The sequence below is a fragment of the Mustela nivalis genome, assembly GCF_964662115.1.
Source record: "Mustela nivalis genome assembly, chromosome: 10".
In the NCBI taxonomy this organism is placed as follows: Eukaryota; Metazoa; Chordata; class Mammalia; order Carnivora; family Mustelidae; genus Mustela; species Mustela nivalis.
Genome location: NC_139029.1, coordinates 70,083,731 through 70,108,179, shown reverse-complemented (window position 1 = coordinate 70,108,179; position 24,449 = coordinate 70,083,731). Strand labels below are relative to the sequence as shown.

Sequence of the window (24,449 nt, the reverse complement as noted above, 5' to 3'; positions counted from 1 at the left end):
CTTGCTAAATGTTATTGTTCTTGGTCCTTCCTTTTCTCAGCCCACATAATCTCTTTGGTGACGCATCTACTCAGTTACTCTTTTTGTTGATAGTTCACAGTTATCTTTCCTTAGCTCTAGACCTGTGTACTCAATTGTGTTGCAGATATTCCTACCAGAATGTCCACTATATATCTCATATCCATCTTATCTAAAAACACATTCCTCTTTCTTGCACAGATAGATTACCTGCACTGTATTTCCACTTTTCTGCATCTTCCCGGTATCTGTCTAGACTGACAAGAAGTCTGTATTTTCACTATCTTCAACAAATGTGTGAATGTATGAGATCTTAAGGAGGAGAAGTAAATAATAGAATGGAAATACATTTTCTCATGTAGTGCTTAAAGTTGTCACTTTCTCATCATGGCCAGTCTTCTGTTTCTCCTACCCTCAAAGTTTTATACTAGATTGAACCGTGTAAAATTATCAATGTTTAATGTTTTAAAAAAGTCAATATCAGTAATTTCATATAGTATAACCAAATATTGCTTTTATTTTAGTAAGATAACTTCTAAAATTTTTAAAAAGTGGATAAACTCAGTAACACTAATAAGTGCAAACATTGAAATTAATATTTCTAAGATAAAACTGAGCTACATCCTCGAGAATTAGCCTTCTAATACCCCATTTTCAAGTGAGTTTAAAGAGATGTGGGCTCTGAATTATTTTATTTTATTTTATCTTAAACCTGCAGTTGTTTCTGTACTGCAAAGAAAATTAGAAACAATATAAACAAGTTCAAAACCACAGTTAAGGCAGAATTGTCAAGTCTATGAACTTTATGTAAAAGTTTTTTTTAAACATTTTAGTTTCAACTAGGAAACATTCTAATTTTATATTAGTCTTTAGTGAATAAGGAGGATGTGGTTACTTAAAAAAATAGAACTAGTGTATTTTAGAGTTTTACTGACTTTTAGAAAAAAATAATACTTCTTTTCAGTTCTAACAAGTGATTTATTATATGCAAGGCTTTTTGGCCTTCTGAATTTCTGCTTTAGCTAACAAAATCTATAAATAGTCTATTACATATCCTATTTTATAAAAAATGAAATATTTTCAATTATTGTAGAGTTGTCTAGCTCTTAACACAGTGTGTTTTGGCTCTAGGCTTTGTCATTTTCCTTAATGTGTGTTAGATGTAGAATCAGTATTTTGAAACTTTTTAAATGAGAATTCTTGGTGAAAAAAGTATAAATTTCTGATAGTTCTTATAAATGAAGGCTATAGCTTCAGTGACTGCTTTGTAGTTCTCTTAAATACCCAAGAGAAATGGTTTGGGCTCTGTGGGCCCTACAGACTCTCTCACAACTACTAAGCTCTGCCTTTGTAGGGCAAAAGCAGCCATAGAGAATTAGTAAACAAGTAGACATGGCTGTGTCTCAGTGAAACTTAGCAAAAGAGGTAGCCAGCCTTTGGGGTCACAGTTTGCTGACTTAACTTTATCTGATATTCTATAGTACTTTATCTTCATGTATTATTTTTGCTGTCTTCTTTGTATTTTAGTTACTAGTTATTTCTAAGTTGACTAGTATAGTGTTTTATACCTGGTAGATAATAACTAATGAAATAATTATGAATGAAATTTTATACATTTCGCCTTTGGGAAAATGTACATCATTCCTACAACACTAATTTAGAAATTTCTCTGTTTTCTGTGTAACTTGAAAACAGATAGAAGAAACTAAAGAAAACTGTTGGGAGGAATCATAGTCTTAATACATTATTTATGCTCTCTTAATATAAGTTTCATTAACGATTCCCAGTGGACAAAGATATAAGCCTGTCAACTGCCCATTTTCCAGTGAGAACTTATTTCTTCCAAATTTGGTAGACTGCACCTCCTAATACTTGACATCAGTACTGACAAACTCAAGTGCCCTATTGGAAGCAGGTAGTATATAGTAATAAGAGTTAAGAACAATTGGTATGGAGTGTGGTGAACGAAAGAATGCATCTAAGTAGTAACTGTTGCTTAGATCCATCCAGATTTGCCTTTGAAAATGCTTGTCTGTGCGTGCTAGATCATCTAAAACTAGGAATCTTATTAATCTTCATATATAAAATCTCTGGATTTTTAAATCTTAGTACCTAATTCAATTTCCATTAATTAGTAAGCAAGTGCTATGGTCTAAGCAAAATAGTTCTGTAGGTGACATTGATCTGGTACACATAGTCAATACTGGTAAAAGTCAAGTGGGCCTACTCCATTCACTCATCTAGATTATTTGTGTGAGGAAAAGGGTTTTTCCCCTGAATCAATATTAGTCTGTGTTCAGTTTCTGATATTTTGTTTACTGTCTCACAAATATTTATATTTCATTGTTCTTCTCAGATTTGATTAACTGACCATTGATCATTGTCTCAGAGTGAAAGTGTTAATGCTCTTAAAATCAGTAATCATAGATATATATTAGATCACTTCTAATGGATATAACCATTAACATTAGAATAGTTTTTGAGAATATAAATTTGTGCTGTCCAATAGAGATACAAGGCCAGTCACAAATGTCATTTAACGTTTTTCAACAGCCATATTTACAAAGGTAAAAAGATGCAGATGAAATTGATTTTACTAACATTTTATTTAAACCAAACAATATTACCAAAACATTCATTTAATCAATTTAAACAGTGATTTAATTTTTTCATTCTTTTTGTAGTAAGTCTTCAAAATCTAATGTCTTTTATATTTACTGCACATATCAGTTTTGATCTGCTACATTTTAAGTACCCAATAGCCACTTAAACTCAACCACACTACTTAAATGCATCCACCTCAGCAAGCTATTTAACTCACCTGCCTTGTCTGTAAGTGCAGCAGGATACTACTACCAAATATGGCTCTTGTGAGGATTAAATAAGACACACAGGAAGTGCTTACCATACATCGGTGTATCCATGATGAGTAGATAAATAGGTAGGTAGGTAGGTAGGTAGAGAGGTAGGTAGGGGAGTGAGGGAGAGATTGATATGTAGATAAAATCATACCCCATGCTTTAACTTCAGTTAGCTTCAACATAGCAAATCGTTTTTTTTTTCATGATTTAGGTGCCTTCTATAAGCTAATTTATACTATCATACAAAAATCTATTTAAACAAAGTATAGCTATTGAAAAAGAAAATGCTTCATTCATCTTTAAATAATCATAGGAAAAAGATTATGTTGTTGTTATACAGCTAGGTCTATGTTATTTTGTTTGCTATATTGTTTGAAGTAGAATCCATAAAGACAAGGTAGATGAACACTGAGCCTTGTTCACTTTGAAACAGTGTTACTGACTGCATTCTTTCATTCCTTTCAATGCACTAAATTCATCCTTTGCTCAAGCTGTTTACTCATCTAGAACACTCTTTCTGCTTTCTTCTCTTGGCCAACTGGCCTCTTCTTATTCTTCAACTTCAGACCTGAGCTTTACCCTCTCTTCTCTTTCAGTCTCTACCTCATTATCACAGTTGTTTCATTTATAAGCCAGTGCAATGAATTGTAATTATTACTTTTTAATTTAGTTGGTTTTAGTCTTTGTATCAGACTTTTTGCCTCATGAGAGCCTGTATCTGTGTCTGCTTTACTTGCTAACAAAATCTCAGCAAAGTAATGTAGTACCAGCACAGAGCAGGCACCAAATATTTCTTGAATGACAATGGATTAATGAATGGATGTGTGCTAATATTGGGAATTTTCAAAGAAGTCACAGAAATGACTTCATGAACTGATATATCCACATCAAGAAACTATGAAAACTACAGTTCTTTATAACATCCCCTGGATTACAAATTCCACAAGGTCAAGGACTGTGTTTGGATATGAAACTAAGTGCCTCCCAGCTCAGGGCCTGCCACATATTAGACATTCATATATATTTGTTGAATGAATGAATAGATTACTTTTTGATGTGAAGTCATAGGCTGGACATCTATACTAGGAAGAATTTTACTCTAAGATAAAATTTAGGATGAGTTAAAAAGAAACATGGGTTAAGGTGACTTAAAACCAAAATGCTGTAATAGCAATGCAGTAAAAATATGTGCTTTCTGTTATATTTTTTTCCTAAAAGGGACCTGTTGGTTTACCTGGAGAAGTTGGGACTACTGGAAGCATTGGTGAAAAGGTAATGCCTTTCATTGTTTTTCTAAGGATAAGAATTCTAGGCTAAACTCAAACAGGAGACATTCATATGGTATTTTATGTTGATTAGAAATCACTCATAACTTAAAATATACCATCTGTCTTGAATATCTTAAATATATTGAAATATAGTTAATGGGATATATGTTTCTAATTTTTAAAGGGCAGACTACTCTTTGGGTTGTGATGATGTGGTCTGAAGAGAAAAGATGAAACTGATGGTCTAGATTTATGACTAGATCATATTTAAATCAACTTTATCAGAGCAAGCTCCCTAAAGGAAGCAGTTTTGAAAGGAATTTAATTATCACTACCTGATCCAAGACTCAGTCACATCTCTTGCTTTTCACTTGGAATCCAGTGTGCAATTATTCGTGCATATTCCTGGCTATTGTAATGGAAATTGTAATTTGCTTAAAGATGATCTAGAAATCATTACCTTGGGAGTGATTGTCCATGTTTCAAATTTAGGAAAGTCTTTTTAAAAAATAAAAAGTAATTCTTTACCTGAAACCAAGGGCATTTAAAAAAAATTTTTTTTTAATGGAATCTTATAATGGACTAGTAGGTTATAAACCAAAACTTTGGGTCTTTGACTAAAACCTATTGTGCTCGATATAAATTGTAAACATGATAGTCTTGTACAGTTACTACATAAGGCTACTCTGTGAGTAAGAAGAGGCAGGACTAGGAGTAATTTAGAAAATATTCCAGTTACTGCTATCTGAAATGTTTCATTTAAGTCAAAGTCTACATGTCTAAAATTTATCACTTTTTTCCCCAGGTTTAAACTGATCTCTTCCCAATAATCTCATGTCCATTAGTGTACTTTATACCTATTTCAGTTCTTCCAGTCTTCTGGAATAAATAGAGTGAAACCCATATTTGCTTTCCTTTTTCCTCCATTCTCTATGCCTAATCTTTTAGCAGGGCTTAGAGTTTTTTTCTATGTAATTTATCTTTTCTAATAGTCAATCTAAAGCCCACCCTGCCCCCAACATACTCTTATCAGTTTATGTTAAATTTATCCTGTCATATTTCTATCCTTTCATCCATCCTACATACTACAAGCAGAGGACTAATTTTGATGGGTCATCTGAAACATTTTGAAAAACCGTCATTGGCTCCCTACTGTTGACTCAATTATTTGGGTCCTCTACTTTTCTGAGAAAGTACTACATAATTTTGGCTTCATCAGTTCATTTAACACATTTTCTAATAGTCTCCAATATAAACCTTTCTCTCTCCCCTCTCATATATTACATACTTCTTCTTATTCCTGTTCTTCCTGTTTTGTTTTTTTAGCTTGAGTATTCTCTCTGTTTCCCTCTGTTTATTCAAAGCCAGACTGTAGGACTCAAAGTCTCATCTCCTCCATAAAGTCTTCTCAGATTCCTCTGATCCTTCCTAATTTCTTTCCTTCCTGGACTTAGAATAAGCACCACACAATTTACAATTTAATTGTCCTCTAATTGATTGACCTTTTTTAACGTCATGTCTTCAAATACTTGAGAGTAGACTCTAAGCCAAATTTCTGTTATAGCTCTCCAACTCTCAGTACATTGAAAGTGCTTAATATGTATACTTATTGATTTTTTATTAACAATTTAACAAGTATAAAATCAGCTCATTTTAAAAACTTAGATTTGTAATTTTTTTTATTCTGACTTTTTTTTTCTGTGCAAGGTCAATGCTCTATACTAATCATAGGAATTTTAATGTGAATCAGTTTAATTCTTTCAATGTACTATGGCATATTTGATTATCATAATTATACTTGTGGTAGACAGATTACATAAATAAAATTTTGTTCAATGGTTATAGGAATTAGTTAATTCTTAAAATATGTTTTGATACTTTTACTATCCTCCTATTTTATATGCCTCAAAATGACAAGCATTTCTACTTATAAAAATATTTTTAGTATTTTATCTCTTGAAATATATTTTGAGGATTTTTATTATATTAGAAGTATAGCAACTTTAAGGTAAAAATATACGATTTGTAAATTAAAAAGTATTGGCAGTTAGTAAGATATGAGTCTGACAATTTTCCTGTCAAGGCTTATCTCAGTCTTGACTGATTAACTTGCCTCAATATTTTTCTTTTTTCTTTGTTTTAAAAGGGAGAACGGGGAAGTCCAGGTCCACTAGGTCCCCAAGGAGAAAAGGGTGTTATGGTAAGAGTCATTGATTTGAAATATATGTTTCCAAAGAAGATCATAATTCCAGAAGTGGAATTACCTTGAGTGAAATTTTTTTTTATATATAATATTTTTTATTTTTTATGAACATATATTTTTATCCCCAGGGGTACAGGTCTGTGAATCACCAGGTTTACACACTTCACAGCACTCACCAAAGCACATACCCTCCCCAATGTCCATAATCCCACTCCCTTCTCCCAAACCCCCTCCCCCCAGCAACCCTCAGTTTGTTTTGTGAGATTAAGAGTAAAGTGTTTATTTTACAGTATATTTCCATTTGAATTTTCCTTTCCTTTAAACAGTTTACCTTTCAAATGCTGATTGCTATTGCAAAGCATGAAAAATCAGATGACTTGGTCAAATGACACTATAGATTTAAGAGAAGAATTAAGCCACCATAAATTAGTGAAATGAATGAAAAAGAATATGACGAGGGCTCTACTTTTCTTTTATAGCTTATAGTTTCTATAGCACATATCATCACTGTCACTCCTTCCATGCGTTTGTGGTCCTGATATAATTTTTGATATGTGAAACATCAGAATCCAGAATTCATCTTACTATCTTGCATCTTTAAGGTAGTAATAGCTGACAACTATTATATATAGATTGTATTTTTTTAGTTTATTAAGTAGTTTCTAAACATGATAGGAATGAGAACAAAAAAATATCAATGAAAGAATCTTACTTCAGAAAATATATTGTAATAGATCTGGTGGCACATAAGACTGTCTACAATTTTGTTTTACATAAGTTATTCTTTAGTTTTAACTTCTGTTGTATCAGCAAAACTCTGTAATTTTTTTTTTTTTTTTAGCTATGTCCAGTTGCTGTAAACTAAGAAATTTAGTAGATCCATTAGGTTAATCAATATCAGGAACTATTATCTACTAAGAGATTCTCTGAATTAGTAGTAATTATGCTGTAAAGGGTGTGTTCCTTCTAAAATTTAACAAGCTCTAGAGTATTTATACACATTCACATTCCTTAATTACAGAATTCTCTGGCCTCTGACAATGAAAAGGCTTCATAATCTAGATAATATAGTATCTATTCATAACATAACTAAACCTACAGAAAGATAAGATGAATATTCTCTTCTCAATAGGTTATAATATGTGATTCTGGTTAGCAAATTTCTTTTCTAGGCAGAGTTACTAATAAAAGGATATACAGCTTCTGTATAATCATGTCTTATTTCTAACTGTAGTACATTTCCCATTACCTTTTATATATTGGATAGGAAAGAGAGATCTTATTTACATGATCACTTTTACTACTATTTATAATTTACTGGTTTGTCTTCAATGGAAATAATCAGATATGATAGAAACTTTATGTCTTTCATATTTACTCAAATTATAGGGATATCCAGGTCCTCCTGGGGATCCAGGACCCATTGGTCCACTGGGATTACCGGTGAGTAAAGTCTTTATATTCCCTTCTTCAATGTCTATTTAAATTATATCTATGATTTATTTAATAAAAAAAACTTCTTATTCTTAGGCAAAATAAGTAATGTATAAACTGATGGAGGCTACTTCTCTCTTCATTCAATGTAAAACACTCTAGAATATTTCATGGTATCTTAAACTTTCTCACCGCTACATGCTATATTATTTACTTTTAATAATCAGTATAATTGTGTAGCCTAAAACAAAAAGAAATTTAAACTTTCTTTTGAAAAACCACATATAAGAAAACAGAGTCAGTAATCAAGTGTACATGCGAGCATGGATAAACAAAACATAAATAAGTTACAATATTTTTCTTAGAAATTTAGAAGTATTCTCAAACGACCAGATAAAAGTCAGAAAAAAAATATATCTTTATTGACCAAAACTTGAGTTTTGAAAATACTCCATTTATTATATAGAGAAAGGTAATCAAATCTTGACTCCAAGAAATAAATTTGCTTATCAAAATTTGGTCATTATTATCAACTTAAATATGAAAAAGATAAGCTTTAATAATCCCCTAAATAGAACTGTTATCAGAAATGGTTTATGCTGTTTTGTGAAGCTCTTGTTTTGAAGAAAGGCTTGGCTTTCCAGTACTTTGATAGGCATGTTATTAACTTCTAAAATTAGGAAGACTGAGATTGGTACAGTTGCCAAACTGTAGATTGGTATGATTGCCAATCTTTTTACTCACATAAGATAATAAATAAATCTTCAATCCTATAAAAGTTCACTGTTTTTATCTACCTAATGTCATATAAATAAATAAATTTTATTTTATAATTAAGTCTTTATGAAAAACTATCAAGTCTAAAAAACTCATTGTAATTGACTTAGTAATAAGTAGACAACTAAATCTTCATTACATCTATTTGTGACGTATTTGGTGTAATTTGTGACATTTTCATTGTAACAGGAAAAAAAACTCTATTACTCTTGTAATTATCATTAACGTCTAGAATAATGAGAAAGAAATCTTTCAGCAACAGCCATTGCTTTTTTGATGGACCAAGCTGATGAAACTAGTCAGACTGGCTGAATGGCTATTTATTTTTCTCTTTTCACTGTCACTCCATGGGTTGGTTCCTCCTGAAAACTAGTTGGGATACCGGGAAAGGGAAGAATAGCAGAATAATGGGGGAGGGAAGTATAGCATTTATTTCATAAATAAAGCAAATTTTAAAGGGAAGTGGTGATGCAACATGGAGGCTTAAGTGGGTAGGAAAAGATTAATCAATTTTATTTTAAGAATTCCCAAGGAGAATTACATGTCATATTTTGCTATTTTGCTAACATTTCTGTGACTTCTGTAACTGATTTTTAAATTTTCAATGAGTAGGGTCATGTGGGGGCAAGAGGACCACCTGGGAGTCAAGGTCCTAAAGGACAAAGAGTAAGTTATCTAATGCAAGAAGTAATCTAATACATTAACCTAAATAGAAAAAAAAAAAACTTCACAAATAGTGATGTGCTTGATAAAAATAGCTCTATGTCTTCAGATTGTGCTTAGATATTGTTGGCTTTTTCCTTGTTTTCATTGTATTAGATGAACTAACTACCTGCATTAATTAAAGTGTGACTTGTTATCATTTGTACACATAAAACCATACTTTTCCACTTTATGTTTTACAAATTTTACTAATTCATATAGAACTCTTCTTTCACATTCTCAATTTCCAGTTCCATTCTTTGGGAGAATTGTAAGTGTGAAGATGTTTAAATAAACTGTTTTTCTACTCCCAAGAGACTTACAGAGCAAGGAATAGTAACATCATGACAAAATAAGAGCAATAGGATATGGAATGAAGACAAATGCAGGATGACTGTTAATTAAATATAAATCAGAAGTGATATAATTATCATTTTTTGGTGATTATGTATAAGAATTAAATTAGAAATCTTTCAATCTTTGAGTTTTTTAAACATTAAATCCTTTTTTTTTTCCTTTGAAGAAATAAGAGCCACAATTTACTGCATGTCCATTACATGTCAGGCAACTTTACATCTGTTATCTTACTTAATACTTAGAAATACCTGAAGAAGATGTATCATCTTAGATATTATAACTGAGGAAAACAGAACTCAGGGAATTTAACTATATGCCTGTAGGCACACAGAGAGAAATGACAAAACCAGCATTCAAACCTTAGTGTGCCTATCTCCCAGTCCTGTGCTTATTCGACACCATACAGAATACAAAGGAGGTTTTTCATTTTTTTTTCTTGATAAATCTGAATATGTGGGTTGTAAGAATTCTCCTTTCTCCCTTGGCTTTACTTTGATTTTTAGGGCTAACTTCTAAGAACATGGTGTCCAACTAACAGAAGCTAAAAACAAAACAAAAACTTCATTTTTGAAGTTGGCAAATGGGAGAAAGGTGTTAAGAATGCCCAGTTTGAAGTAATAACTTCAGTATCATGTCCTGTGTTTTAAGTGAAGATTGATGAAAGAGAGCAAATTTGTCTTTATTATTATTTCTTTTCTGAAAAACTCTTTTCCTCACTGGGTTATAGATTTACAATCTACGAATAATCCTGATGGCCATTTCTATTTTAGCCCAAGTGAAATTTAAAATAATAATTTATTCATTTAGTGGTCTGTACCTTGCCAGCATTCAGTACTTCATCAGCTCCAATGTGTTTATTCAGCTTTGTATTAGTCAAAGTGAGAAAGTTCAACCAGTTTTATGCAGTTGAAAAAGAGCGGAAATACTTTTTGTTATGTTTTGCCTTTTGTTAATTAATTAATTGAGGTCTTATAGAAGCCATGTACCTAACTAAACAAGAATTCTCCTGAACCGGGCACCTGTGTGGCTCAGTGGGTTAATGTCTTTGGCTCCGATCATGATCCCAAGGTCCTGGGCTCGAGCCCCACATCAGGCTCTCTGCTCAGCGGTGAGCCTGCTTCCCCACCCCCCACTCTGCCTGCCTCTCCTGCCTACTTGTGATCTCTCTCTCTGTCAAATAAATAAATAAATAAAATCTTTAAAAAAATAAAAAAAAGAATTCTCCTGGACCATTTGTGTTTTCTCCTAAGTCATACAGAAAGGTCATTGGCTCTATGGTTTTCTAAACTCCCCATGATCCCTGGGTAATTGTTATCCTTTTCTCCCCCTCCCCTTTTTTTTCTTCCAAGGTGTTCTTTAAATTCAAGTTTGTTAATGTAACACTAACAAAGTGTAGCATTAGTTTTAGGAGTAAAATTTAGTGATTCATCAATTATATATACCATCCAGTACCATCCATTTCCATCAAGTACCCTCCTTAATGCTCATCACCCAGTTAACCCATCCCTCCACCACCTTCCCCTCTAGCAACCTATTTGTTCTCTATAGTTAAGAGTCTCTTGTGGTTTGCCTCCTTCTCTGTTTTTATCTTCTTTTATTTTTCCTTCCCTTCCCCTATGTTCATCTGTTTTGTTTCTTAAATTCCACATGGAGGTGAGATCATACGATATTTGTCTTTCTCGGACTAATTTCACCTGGCATATTATGCTCTAGTTCCATCTACCTTATTGCAAATAGCAAGATTTCATTCTTTTTTATGGCTGAGTAATATTCCATTGTATATCTACGCCACATCTTCTTTACCCACTCATTAGTCAAATAGATCGTTATCCTTTTCTGATTTGCCACTTTGTCCTCAACTGTTATCTTTTCAATGATCTGTTTTCCTCTTATCCTCCAAATACATTTTACTGATTCTCTCCCAAAATGGCTTTTCACAGTTACCTAAAGTTCATTCAGTACTTTCTAAACAAAGAAATCTTATTTAGAAATAAAGGCTTTGTTTAGTACAAAAACACTTCCTTTGCAGGAGATTATTTCAGGCAATTTCTGAACATTGAGAATACAAAAAGAACTGAAGACCAGAATATTTAAGAATTTATTATTATAAAGTTCCATCCCAGATGTCACGTAATGTCTTCCTGTTTCTACTATCTTCTTCTTATCAATCTGTTCTCCCCTACACATGTGGTATCAATGTGCTAGGTCCATCTTTCCCAGTGTTTTTCAATTAAAAAAAAAAAAAGACTACATGTCTAACCCACAGAGATAAATGGGAAGGTATCTGCCTGGAAGTTTCTGTGCTCCAGCTCTTCCCGCTCACCCCAAAGGCTGAGGGGGTTGATCTTCCCAGCACATCTGTAAACACTTCATGACACACAACTGTGTCACAGTACACTGGAAAGGAAGCTGTGCCCTACACACATTGACCTGGAGATCGCACCGAGAATTATCATTATGGAACTAATGCTTATTACTGTTTTGCCTGTGACTTCCATTGTTATCACATGGCCATGTGAACATCATCAATAACAGGACATTCTCCTAGGGGTCTGCGTGCCCATCCGTCTGTCACTCAACTGTCTAACATTTACTGGTTTCTTATAATTTGTTAAGCATTCTCCTCATACCATGGAGGATTCAAGAGTAATGATCTTTCAGATCTGGACCACATGGGTTTTACTATTCAATTAGTTACAGCCCAGTGGCTTTTGAAATATTGTACAACATTGGTACTTTTCCAGAGGACAAAAAAAGCTCAGGCAAACAACAAAGTCTGCCATTTCAGCAAACAACTTAAACAAATTAATATATTGAATATTTGTCTCACCTGCTTTGTGAAGGTTGTATAATCCTACTTCTTACATAGCTGAAAAAGAGCAGGATTGGCTGAAAGTATTATTCCTATGGTTTGAGATTCCTAGGTGGGAGATTTGGCATGAATTTAAAGTATTATTATTTATCCTACATACTCTAAGCTTTTTTTTTTTTTTTTTTTTTTTTTTTTTACCTGCCAAGTTTGGCTTAAGAACAGTCATTTAAGTGTAGTAATACAATTTATTATGCCACAGCTAATCAATATAATATATACAATCACATCCACCATATAGAAAATACAGGCTAGCAGATTCTCTACTGCAGTACCAGTAAGATGATGGCTTAGCATTTGGGGGTCACTAGGAATTGGCACAACTTTAGTTGCTGTCCCTCATGCACACATTTAACTCACTGGGGCTAGGTAACTCATCCTTTGGTATCTTTTCAGTATGTGCTTCTGTGTCCTATCTCCAGCTGCCCCGACAGGAGAGATGACCCACTGAGCAAAGTTAACATCTCTTTTCTTGCCCATGGATTGTGCCTTCGATCATTAGACAAATTCAGATTTTGTACCCTTTCTCGGGAAGGAGGGTATAGAGGCATACAACTGAGTAATTTTTTATTCTATGCTACTTAATATTTAAATGAGGAAAAAAGATTGAAATAACTGTATTAGAAATGTTTTAAGATTTCTGTATGCAAGATGGAAACTGGATATGACCATAAAAATTCTAAATTATGGCTTCTTCAAGGAAATGCATACCATATTGGGAAACCAGCCATTGCATTTAGATTCAATGTGAGTACCACCTAGAGCACACCAAGTATAAGAGAAGAACTTTTTGTGTGGTTTCTTCTCCTGAAAAAGTTTATAACAAGAGTAGAATGAAATGATTTTTTTTCCCCACAAAATCACAGATAATAGTTTCTGTCTAAGGGAAAGTTTTGTCCTAGCTGTATCAATCTATAGCCAGAGCAGACTGCTAGACATACTTAGTTAGGCATCTGAGTAATTTTAAATTAACAGAAGGGTCAAGCGAAGATGGATGTGGTTAAAAGGAAATAGAAACATACTGAATCCAAGTTAGAAGGACATTTGTTCTGTGAATGAGGGTTGTTTCTTTTTCATAGATGCTTCAGCTCTTTAAAACTGATTATAAGCATTATAGAGATGGACTTGTAATTTTCATAAAAGCTTCCTACATAAGCTAGTATGCAGTTTATATTAGTGTTAATGATAATTTTTTTTAAATTGTAGAATTTATATACAGTAGTGGTTTTGTCTCCTATCATCTGATACTTCTAGGATTATGTGACTATTCAGGAATTTTGCTAATTCTTTAAGACTATTACCTATAATTCAAGTTCTTCTTATTTTATGAAATATGCTTAATTTATATAGTTGAGGTACCAGACTTTATTCCAGTTTTTAGAACCTACTAATAGCCACTTATCATAGCAAACTTTAACTTTTCTTACAGATGATGAGGAAAAGATCAGATTTTTAATTTAGCTAGCATACATTCTCCAACAGCTTTATAGATAATTGGATATTTAATTTATTTTATTTTATTTATTGAGTTCACGTGTGCATGAGTTGGGGGGAAGGGGCAGAAGGAGAAGGAAAGAGAATCTGAAGCAGGCTGCACGCCCAGCATGGAAGCCAACACAGATCTCAGTCTCACAACCCTGAGATCATGACCTGAGCCAAAATCAAGAATCAGAGACTTAACTGACTGAGCTACCCAGGTGCCCTGATAATCAGATATTTTAAAGCAGATATTAAAAAAAAAATAACTTAATGCCCAATTAGATGCCTGTTTGAATGCTGTTGGTCTGTCTTAGAGCTTGTTTAGCCTTAACTGAAATATAGAGAGCATTAAGCTTCCTTAGAGTTCTTTCAGCCTTAACCTCTTAACCAGCAACCTTAGGTATTATTGCCTTTAATTAATGCAATTGCTATACTTAGAGCAAAAAAGGGAGCTCCTTTCAGTTATAATGCCAATCAGCACTTTAATTATAAATGTTTCATATCCATTTTATAAACATCCCCTAAACTTCAGATCCCCTTTTCAATCTAAATTCACTTGTTAACAGGATTAACCTTATCTTCTTTCTAACATTTGAAAAAATATCATAAACTTAATAAAGCATAACTATTTAAAGTCTTTATACATTTAGACATCATATGAATCAGGCAACTTATATCTGCAGGCTTCCGTTTCTTCATATTAAAAAAACAGAAAAAAGCAGAGTTTGCACTAGTTCAGCCTTGACACTAGGTGATTTATATTCAGAAGCAGAAACTGGCAGTTGATTTTGAGATCTTCCTCCTGACCTAGACGCAGTCTTTTCTATGTATATATCCAGGAAGCCACTTAATCTGATTTTATATAAGAAAAGATACTTGCCATCTTTAGACCAAACAATCTTTTTTTTTTTTTTAAGATTTTATTTATTTGACAGACAGAGATGCCAAGTAGGCAGAGAGGCAGGCAGAGAGAGGCAGAAGAAGGCTCCCGCTGAGCAGGGAGCCCGATTTGGGGCTCGATCCAAGGACCCTGGGATCATGACCTAAGCTGAATGCAGAGGCTTTAACCCACTGAGCCACCCAGGTGCCCCTCGATGCTACCATTTTAACCTCGACAGAATGTGGGCACCTGGGTGGCTCAGTCAGTTAAGTGTCTGCCTTTGGCTTAGGTCATGGGTTCTGGGATCAAGCCCTGCATCAGGCTCTGTGTTCAGCAGGGACTCTGCTTCTCTCCCTCCTTCTGCCTACAGCATCCTCTGTTGGTGCTCTTTCGCACTCGCTCCCTCTCGTGCGCACTCTCTCTCTGTCAAATAAATAAATAAAATCTAAAAGAAATTTAAAAATTAAAAAAAAAGTAAACCTAGACAGAATGACTTTGCACTCTCTAGCTAGCACTAGCCTTGGAGATACCTGCCTCATTGTGGTTGATCGTTTAGAATCACATTCCTTGTGTTCGCTTCATTCTCCCTCTCCACCCAAGCAAGCCTACGCTTCCAGTTTGTTTGCTATTAATGCTGTCATCACTCTACTAATTATTATCATAAAATATCCAAGCACGATAGAGATTTCAGGTTCAAAAGTGTTAAGTGCCTAATTCCCTGTGGACACATTTTCAGTCTAGATCTCACTTGTTTTCTGCTGAGTTGATAAGAATGTTGATCATCTATTCCCTTTTTTTTTTAATTGAAGTATAGTTGACCCACAATCTTACATTAGTTTCAGGTGTACAACATACTGATTTAACAACTTCCTAGGTTATGCTATGCTCATCACAAGAGTAGCTGCCATCTGTTACTGGACAACACTCGTTCCTTTTCATACTCCTTCAGCCACCTTCTGTTATAACTCCAAAAAATTTTGTAAAGTGTTTTCTTACAGGGCAGAAAGAGGAGAATGGGCTTATAAGGTGACAGAGAAAGAGAATCAATATAGGCTGCTGAATTTTTAAGGTGAAGATTATGTTTAGAATGAGGTCCTGAGGGATCTTTGCACTTAAAACTTCAAAGTCATCCTTTAATAACTGTTCCTGTTTTTTTCTTCAGTTACTTAACTGTCAATCATTCCAAGCATGTGCCTACCTCATGACCTTTGTAGATTCTTCTGTCAGAATGATCTTGCCTATATGCCATTTTAGAGAGGCTTCTCGACTACCCTCTCTAAAATAGGGCTCCCCATCTTGAATTCTCTCTAATCCCTTAAGCTCCTTTATTTACTTCATTACATTTGACTACTCACTGTCATTTTATAGTTTTAGGTATTTATTTGATTGCTTATGAGTTCAGGGATGTGTCTCTTCTCCCCACTGTATCTTCTGTGCCTCAAGTAATGCCTGGCTTACAATAGGCACTCAGCAAATGTTTATTAAATGAATAGCACTCTCTTACCTACTAAATTGAATCCATATTCCTCAACTTGACAGTCAACGTTCTACACAATAAGACTGAAACTCAGCTTGATAGTCTTCCATGGGAAAATAGGACAAAGAAGGTAGGGCCAGGTCCTTGAGTACCTTCAATACAAACTGAGATTGAAGAGCTAGAGCTATGGCTTTAACTTTAGTATGACCAGTAGAGCTACAGATCTCATGGAGTGTGAACCTTCTCTCTAATACCCTGAATGTGCCTAAGAGGATCAGGGAATGCAGTATCATAAGAACACCCAGGAAAAGAGTCCTATTACAGTAAGCAGTAAGAATATAAAGCTAAACCAAGCTGACCTCAGGTGGGAGAAAAGAGAAGGAGCCTGTTGTGCTGGGAAATTTGTATCACTATTCTGTATAGAAATCTTCAGTGCCTTCTAGGGGCACCTGGGTGACTCAGTTGGTTAAGTATCTGCCTTCGGCTCAGGTCATCATCCCAGAGGCCCAGATCCCTGAGTCTGGCTCCATGCTCAGCGAGAAGTCTACTTCTCCCTTTCCCTCTGCCCCTCCCCACTGCTTGAGTGCACAGGCATGGGCTCTCTCTCTCAAACAAATAAAATCGTAAAGAAAAAAAGAAGTCTTCAGTTCCTTCTCATTACCTATTGATTTAAATATAAACTCCAGTCTTTGACCTTTTAAGTCCCAGGCTTTCCACAATTATTTCTTAGTATAGAAAATACTTAGTTAGAAATATTGAGAAATACTACTTGTAGTCAATAAACCAGCTAAACAAACTACTTTTTTCTTTCTTGGGTATCTTCTTTCCTGCCTCTGTACCCTTTTCTTATCCTATCCCTCTGTCCAGAGTTCCTTTTAGAGCATGATCTCCAACTGTCAAAATGATACCTTTATTCCTTATATAGACATGTGAAAGTTCTCTTCCTCCTTTGAATCCTTTTAGCCCTAAAAATGCCATGTCTTGAGGCGCCTGGGTGGCTCAGTGGGTTAAAGCCTCTGCCTTTGGCTCAGGTCATGATCTCAGGGTTCTGGGATCGAGCCCCGCGTCGGGCTCTTTGCTCAGCGGGGAGCCTGCTTCCTCCTCTCTCTCTGCCTGCCTCTCTGCCTACTTGTGATCACTGTCTGTCAAATAAATAAATAAAATCTTAAAAAAAAAAAAAACAACCAAATAGGTTCATCCATCTGGCTGTATCCTTTTCTGTGGTCATGGTATAGAAAGAAGCAGAGGAATTTGTCAAGAACCGTTTGTTCATTTGTGAGGATGTATAACAGTAAAAAAAATAATAATAATAACATTTCAAATTAACAATAGAACTTTTTCCATCCCTAGGGACCAAGAGGACCAGACGGTCTCTTAGGGGAACAAGGTATACAAGGTGCCAAGGTAAATACTGATTTTTTTCATTTCATATGCATTATGTTTTTTTGAGCCCATATGTGTTCTACCTGATTTAAAACTGTTATATTTTCTTACAAAAGTGTAGTTCTAAATTTTCTCTTAGTAAAAGTATGAAACATACATAAAATTTTTACTCTACACAGACAAATACTTTCTTTTGAATCTTGAATTATATACTTGATGTCTTATTTTCTTGTATGTCAGTATATGCTAGCATGTGTAAAACCATAATTCATATTCATATTAACTCCTCTGGTACTGATACTTTGTTAGGGTGAAAAAGGAGATCAAGGAAAAAGAGGGCCCTATGGTCTTATTGTAAGTAGTAAAACATTTTACATTAAAGATAAATAGATAATATCTTCCCTGTTTTTCTTGGTGTGTGTGGTTAATATTTGGTGAAGGAGCTAGGGGACTCACACAGTTTCTTCCTTGTGTAGGGTAAGACTGGAAACCCTGGAGAGAGAGGAGTTCAAGGGAAACCAGTAAGTAATAAAGAATAATTAAGCTAGAATAAATTTTTTCCATTTTATTCTCTGGCACAACTATTGTTGTTATCAGTACATTAGACTGAAAGAGTACTAGTTCTTTTCCTCCTTCAGTCTTTAGGTGGACGGGTTATTTGTGCAAGTTGCTTAATCATTTTAGGCCCTTGTGCTACCTGTTTATAAGCTGATGGTTATACTCTACCCTGGTATAATTAGTTTTTCTATAAAATCCATCTTATAATTAAATGGTGTGATATTATATAAATATAATGGAATATGAATAAAGCTAACATAACAAGGAATTTCTTGCCTACTTTCATTTTAATTCTGTTGGAATACTCTTTGGACCCTTGGAATGTGGTTCTGTGTATGTCACCATGCTTTTCCATGCCACTGCTCTAAGAATTTTTAATATTACACAATGCTAGATATTCTCCTACTATCAAAACATCTTTTCAGAAGTATACAATTTTTTCCCCTGAATGGCAACAAGTTCTTTTTTATGGCCATAGTGCAGAAACAAGCAGAAGATTGTCAGCTAAAAAAGATATGCATATATGTATCTTTTTCTTTTTTTTTTAATAAGTATTTCTCCCCAATGAAGGGAAGAAATACTTTAAAAACACACACACACACACACAAAAAGATACACATATGCATATGTATACACACATGTTAGTACATTATATAAAATTTTGAATACATAAGTTTAATTGTGTGAGCTTTCATACATCTCATGTATTTTTATTTAGAATCATAATTTTTATAATTTGTAGTGACATCTTGCTTCATCATATACATATCTATATATACAATTTAAAGTTATAAAATTAAATAATAATTTAAATAGACGGCAACTGAAGAGTCAGAAAAAGATAAGAGAAAAATGTTTTTTTCTGCTATTATAGTTGTCACTGTTTACTTGTTCCTCTTTGAAATCTGCTGCCCCCTGCCTGTTGTTTCCCATAACGGCGTTATATTTGACAGTGGTCAAATCTCAAATACCAGAGACCTGAAGGAGAAAAATGACTACATCCAGGGAACGAATTTGTCTGTGACAATGTTATCCATTGAAGTCATTCCCCCCCCCAAAATTCTTTGAGTATTAATATTCATCATCTGGGTTTCTGTTATATCAATGCAAATGGTGTTTCTGTATATTCTTTTCACTTTGCTGCATTGTTAAAATACGTGGCAATGAGTAGAAAATTTCCAAGCTCATCATGGTCATTCTTTACTGTAGAGAAAGGAGGCCTAGAGAAGTAAAATTACTTACTCATATTGTTGACATTCCTTAGAATTTTACTTTCAGGAAGGTATGTGCTATGGAGAGTGCTGTGAAGTGTGTAAATCTGGTGATTCACCGACCTGTACCCCTGGGCTGATAATACATTATATGTTAATAAAAAATAAAAAAAAAATTTAAAAAGAATTTTACTTTCATTTGCAGCCTATTAGATATGCCTAGATAAATGTGAAATGTGATGTTTGACTTCCTCATTCAAATAAAAGACATTAGAACCATTTTGTAACCATGGCTTAAGGCAGGACATTGAGTAAATTTACTTTAGTGGATGACATGGGTCGTACATTAAATCGTAAGTTGATAGTAGTTTTTGAGGTTTATGTGGCCCCCTACCTACATTGTCCCCTTCTTCTTGACTGAACTGAAATAGACTTTTTTTTACAGAAGCTAGGATCAATCAATCCAAGAAATTGAGATTGGTTTGATCCTCTACGTTGTCTCTAATCATTCATGCAACTGTTGACTAGCAGGCAGTGCTGTATAATAGAAAGATATATTGAAGGCCTGATTGGCCTTTGCTCCAGTACATGCTCCTAATAGCTATAGAGTTTGATTAAATGGGTTAGCTCTCTGGATGGTACTTTCCTTGTCTATAAAATAAAGAGACATCTCTAAATTATAATTCTAAAGCCAGGTATGAAATAAAAAATGCTAACACATAGCGTGTCAAGGTAACCAGCATTTGTCTATGGGCCAACTCTGTTTCCTATACTTGCCTTCCATCCACATGTAGATCTGACTTAAGAGTTAAGGCCATAATCCATGTTATTAAGGAAAGGCCATGATCCATGTTATTAAGGTGATAAAACCTGGGTAACTCTTTTTAGATTTCTAAATCTTATAAAAACCATAACTATTAATGATTTTTTAGAAATATAGATATTCTTTCAGTAGATGAGTTAGGGGTGTTAAATGTCCACTATGATTTTGTTTTTCTATGTTTCTTTCTTTAAATTTGTCAAATTTTGCTTTATATATTTTGAAACACTATTTTTAGAGTTCATGTTTATTATTATTATGTCTTCCTGATGAACTGACCCTTTTTATTTTGACAAAATATTCCTCCATATCTCTGGTAATACTTTTCATTCCTGATAATACTGTTTTTGAAATTGGCTTTATTTGGTTAATAAACCTCTCCAGGCTACTTATCCTTGCAGTTTGCATGGCTTATCTTTTCCATTCATTTACACGCAACCCATCTGCGTTTTGGTATTTAAAGTGAGTGTCTTATAATTGGGCCTTTCTTTTTTTATTCATTCTGAAAATCTCTACCTTTTAGTTAGTGTTTGCTCCATATCCATTTAATGTAATTATCAATTTGGTTGTTCTTTGATCAACCACTTTTTAATTGTTCTTCCATTGTAGTGGTGCTGTTGTTGTTCAGTGTCTTCTTCTGGCATTGAGCACCATATTTTAATTTAGATAATGGCTTTTTAGTTACACTTTTTTGAGCTATTATTTTCAAGTGGTTATTCTAGGTCAGGACAGAGTAAACATTTTCTGTAAAAACAAGTGCTGGTTCAGATTTGACCCCTAGGGCTGTAGTTTGCCAGATGCTGGTTTAGGGATTACAATATACATCCTAACTTTCCAAAGTCTACTTAGAGTTAATATAGTAATACTTAAAATAATTGTAAGAAACTTGAAACCATATAGACCCATTCACCACCAACATCCTGTTGTTTATGCTGTAATTATTTTTGTGTATTATATCTATGTGTGTTATAAACCCATTTTAAAAAGTTAAAATTTTGCTTTATTATAAATAAAATATTTTTTGTTTACTGGAAATGAAATATGTGTTTTAGGGTATTTAGGGGGAAAGTAGTGGGCTTTTAAAAAAAATTATCCTTGCATTTACTTTTTCTGATCTTCTCCACTCTTTTCTGTAATCTGCATTTCCAAATGGTATCATTTCCTTGAAGCCTATGCAACTTCTTTTAGATTCCTTAGAGTTAAGTTTTGCTAGTCGTGAATTCTCTTAGTATTTGTGAGGACATCTTGATTTCACTTTTATTTTTTTGTTTTACATGAATTCTTCAGTTTTTAATTCTGGTTAGTTAACATGTAGTGTTACATTAGTTTCAGGTGTACAATATAGTAAATTAACACTTACATACATCACTCTGTGCTCATCACAAATGCACTTCTTAATCACCCTCACCTATTTAACTCACCACCCCCCTCCTCCCCTCTGGTAACCATCACTTTGTTCTCTATAGTTCAGAGCCTGTTTCTGGATGGCTGGGTGGTTCAGTTGGTTAAGCAACTCTCTTCAGCTCAGGTCATGATCCTGGGGTCCTGGATCCAGTTCCTGCTTTGGGATCCCTGCTCACAGGGAGTCTGCTTCTCCCTCTGACCCTCCCTCCTCTCATGCTCTCTCTCTCTCTCATTTTCTCTCTTTCAAATAAATAAAATCTTTAAAAAAAAAAAAAAAAGAGCCTGTTTCTTCGTTTGCTCCCCCCCTTTTCCCCCTTTGCTTGTTTATTTTGTTTCCGCATATGAGCAAAATCATTTTTTTCCACTGGTTATAGAATTCTGGGCTAACAGGGTTTTCTTTTATTTGTTTGCATTCAGCACTATAAAGATGACATGTCATTTTCTTTTGGCCTCAGTTATTTCCAGTTAGAAGTCCATATTTATTGGTATCATTATTCTTCCTGCATGTAATGTATCATTTTTTTTTGGCTGCTTTCAAGATTCTCTCTTTACTTTTGACTTTTAGTAGTTTGACTATGATGTGTCTAAATGGATTTACTTTGCATTTATTCAGCTTGAGATTTGCTGACCTTCTTTTGTGTGTAAGTTTCTGTTTTCACTAAATATGGAAATTTTTCAACTTTTATTTAAATTTTTTTCCTACTCTGTCTTCTCCTTCCTTTCCTTCTTGGATTCTAATTAAATATATATTCAACATTTTGATATCATCCCTCGGGTCCCTGAACCATTATTCATTCCTATTTTAATCTTTTTCCCATTTTCTTTTTTTTTTTAATTAGATAACCTAACTCTTATTTTACTCACTTTTTGAGCCTGTTCATTGAAATGTTATTTATGATAGGGAATTTTTAAGTTTTATTTCAGATATTTAATTTTCAGTTCCATAATTTCCATTTTTATAGATGATGTTCTTCTGAGATTTCTTATTTGTCTATTCATCCTAAGTGTATTTTTTATTTACATTACTGAGCATATATATAATAGCTATTTTAAAATCTTTATGGGGTTAATTCTAACATCTGGGTAATCTTGAGTTTGGTCTCCATTAATTGCCTTTTCTTTTGAATATGGGAACATTTTCCTGTCCAGTAATTTTGAATTATATCTTGGACATTTTTAAATTATTTTTAATTAGCCAACATATAGTATATCATCAGTTTTTGCTGTAGTGACTTTTTTTTCTTAAGGGAGCTCTACACCCAGCATGGAGCCTAATAAGGGGCTTGAACAAAAGACCCCGAGATCAAGACCTAAGTTGAGATCAAGAGTCAGATACTTAACTGACTGGGCCACCCACGTGCCCGTATTTTCTGGAACATTTTGAATGATTCATTCTAGAGACTCCAAGAGTAAATAGTCAAAGAGTATTTTTTGATTCATTTTGTTTTTTGATTTGGTGGATTATTCACTTTGCTGCTTTCAAACTCCAACTTCTCTCTCCTCTGTAGTAAATGACTGCTAAAATCTCTGTCCAGTTCTTTTAGGCCTCGCTAGGATGCTAGTTGTCTATCATATCAACACATACTTGAAATGTCAGCAAGAGACTTAAGCAGAGTTTACATGCAGAATTTGAGCTTCCTCCTCTCTTGCTTTTTCTTCCTTCACTTCCCAGCAGCTGTGGTCACTCCACATTCTACCCTCTAGTTCTCCATGCCAGTAAGACTGAATGTTTCTATCCTCCTTTTTTCTTAATAATCCTACATAGCTTACTTTCTGGCTAAAAGCCACATTTAAAATAAAAAATCAGACACTTACTTAGTGCCATTCCTTTCTTCTACATGTAGACCTCTCCATTCTAAGTTTTACCTATTTGTGGTCTTTCTTCATTGTTTTCAGATTTTTAAAAAATATTTTGTCCTGGATTTATAGTTATCCCTATATAGATGGTTTTGATAGGAGCTACTTGGCTAATATTGGAAGTGGAAACTCTTAACTGTTCTTCTTTAAGTAGTTTTCTCTGGAGTAGCTCAGAATACTTAAGAAACATTTATTTCATAACCTTTACAATATAAAAAACATATAGTATTAACTCTGTTCTTTCTTCCTTTTTAGATAACAAGGCGCAGAGTTTTCATAATCCTCCAATGAAAAACACTTACAGGCTCCCTTGCTTATTCCCATAAAAAGGCTTTGAAGATTATCCATATATTTACTGTAAATGGGAGAGTCATTGAATGTCTGATTTTTTGTTGAAATCAGTAGAACACAGGACAGTATAGTGGATGGCATGACACTGGACTCAGACATTGGAAGTTAAACACTGGTTCTACCACTTATAGCTGTTTTGACTTTATGCAAATTATTTAACCTCTCTAAGCCTCACTTTTCCTGTCTTTAAAATGAGGTAACTTTTGGGGAGCATGGGTGGTGCAGTTGATTAAGCATCCAGATCTTGGTTTTGGCTCAGGTCTGACCTCAGGGTCATGAAATCAAACCCTGTGTTGGAATCTATGCTCAGCACAGAGTCTGCTTGGATTTTTCTTTCCCTCACCTTCTGTTCCCCACCCCCACCCCACATGTGCCCCCCACATGTCCACACTCTCACTCTCTCAAATAAATAAGTAAATCTTTTTAAAAATAAAAATAAAATGAGATAACTTTTATAGTTCTATCAAATGATGATCATTATGTGCTTGGCATAGGTTCTTACTACATAGTAACCACAATAATCATTATTCTCCCAGGCAT

General features: G+C 34.0%; 1 protein-coding gene across 1 annotated transcript in view; it reads left to right on the top strand.

The window, feature by feature from the left end:
* Positions 1 to 24,449, top strand: part of COL24A1 (collagen type XXIV alpha 1 chain) — a gene marked incomplete at its 5' end in the record, with an annotated part of 325,357 nt that overhangs the window by 148,791 nt on the left and 152,117 nt on the right. The window contains 7 exons of the mRNA XM_082688569.1: positions 4,098 to 4,151; positions 6,294 to 6,347; positions 7,740 to 7,793; positions 9,174 to 9,227; positions 17,676 to 17,729; positions 18,018 to 18,062; positions 18,185 to 18,229. Coding sequence (XP_082544695.1) covers positions 4,098 to 4,151; positions 6,294 to 6,347; positions 7,740 to 7,793; positions 9,174 to 9,227; positions 17,676 to 17,729; positions 18,018 to 18,062; positions 18,185 to 18,229 — 360 coding nt within the window. The remainder of the gene's footprint in view (positions 1 to 4,097; positions 4,152 to 6,293; positions 6,348 to 7,739; positions 7,794 to 9,173; positions 9,228 to 17,675; positions 17,730 to 18,017; positions 18,063 to 18,184; positions 18,230 to 24,449) is intronic.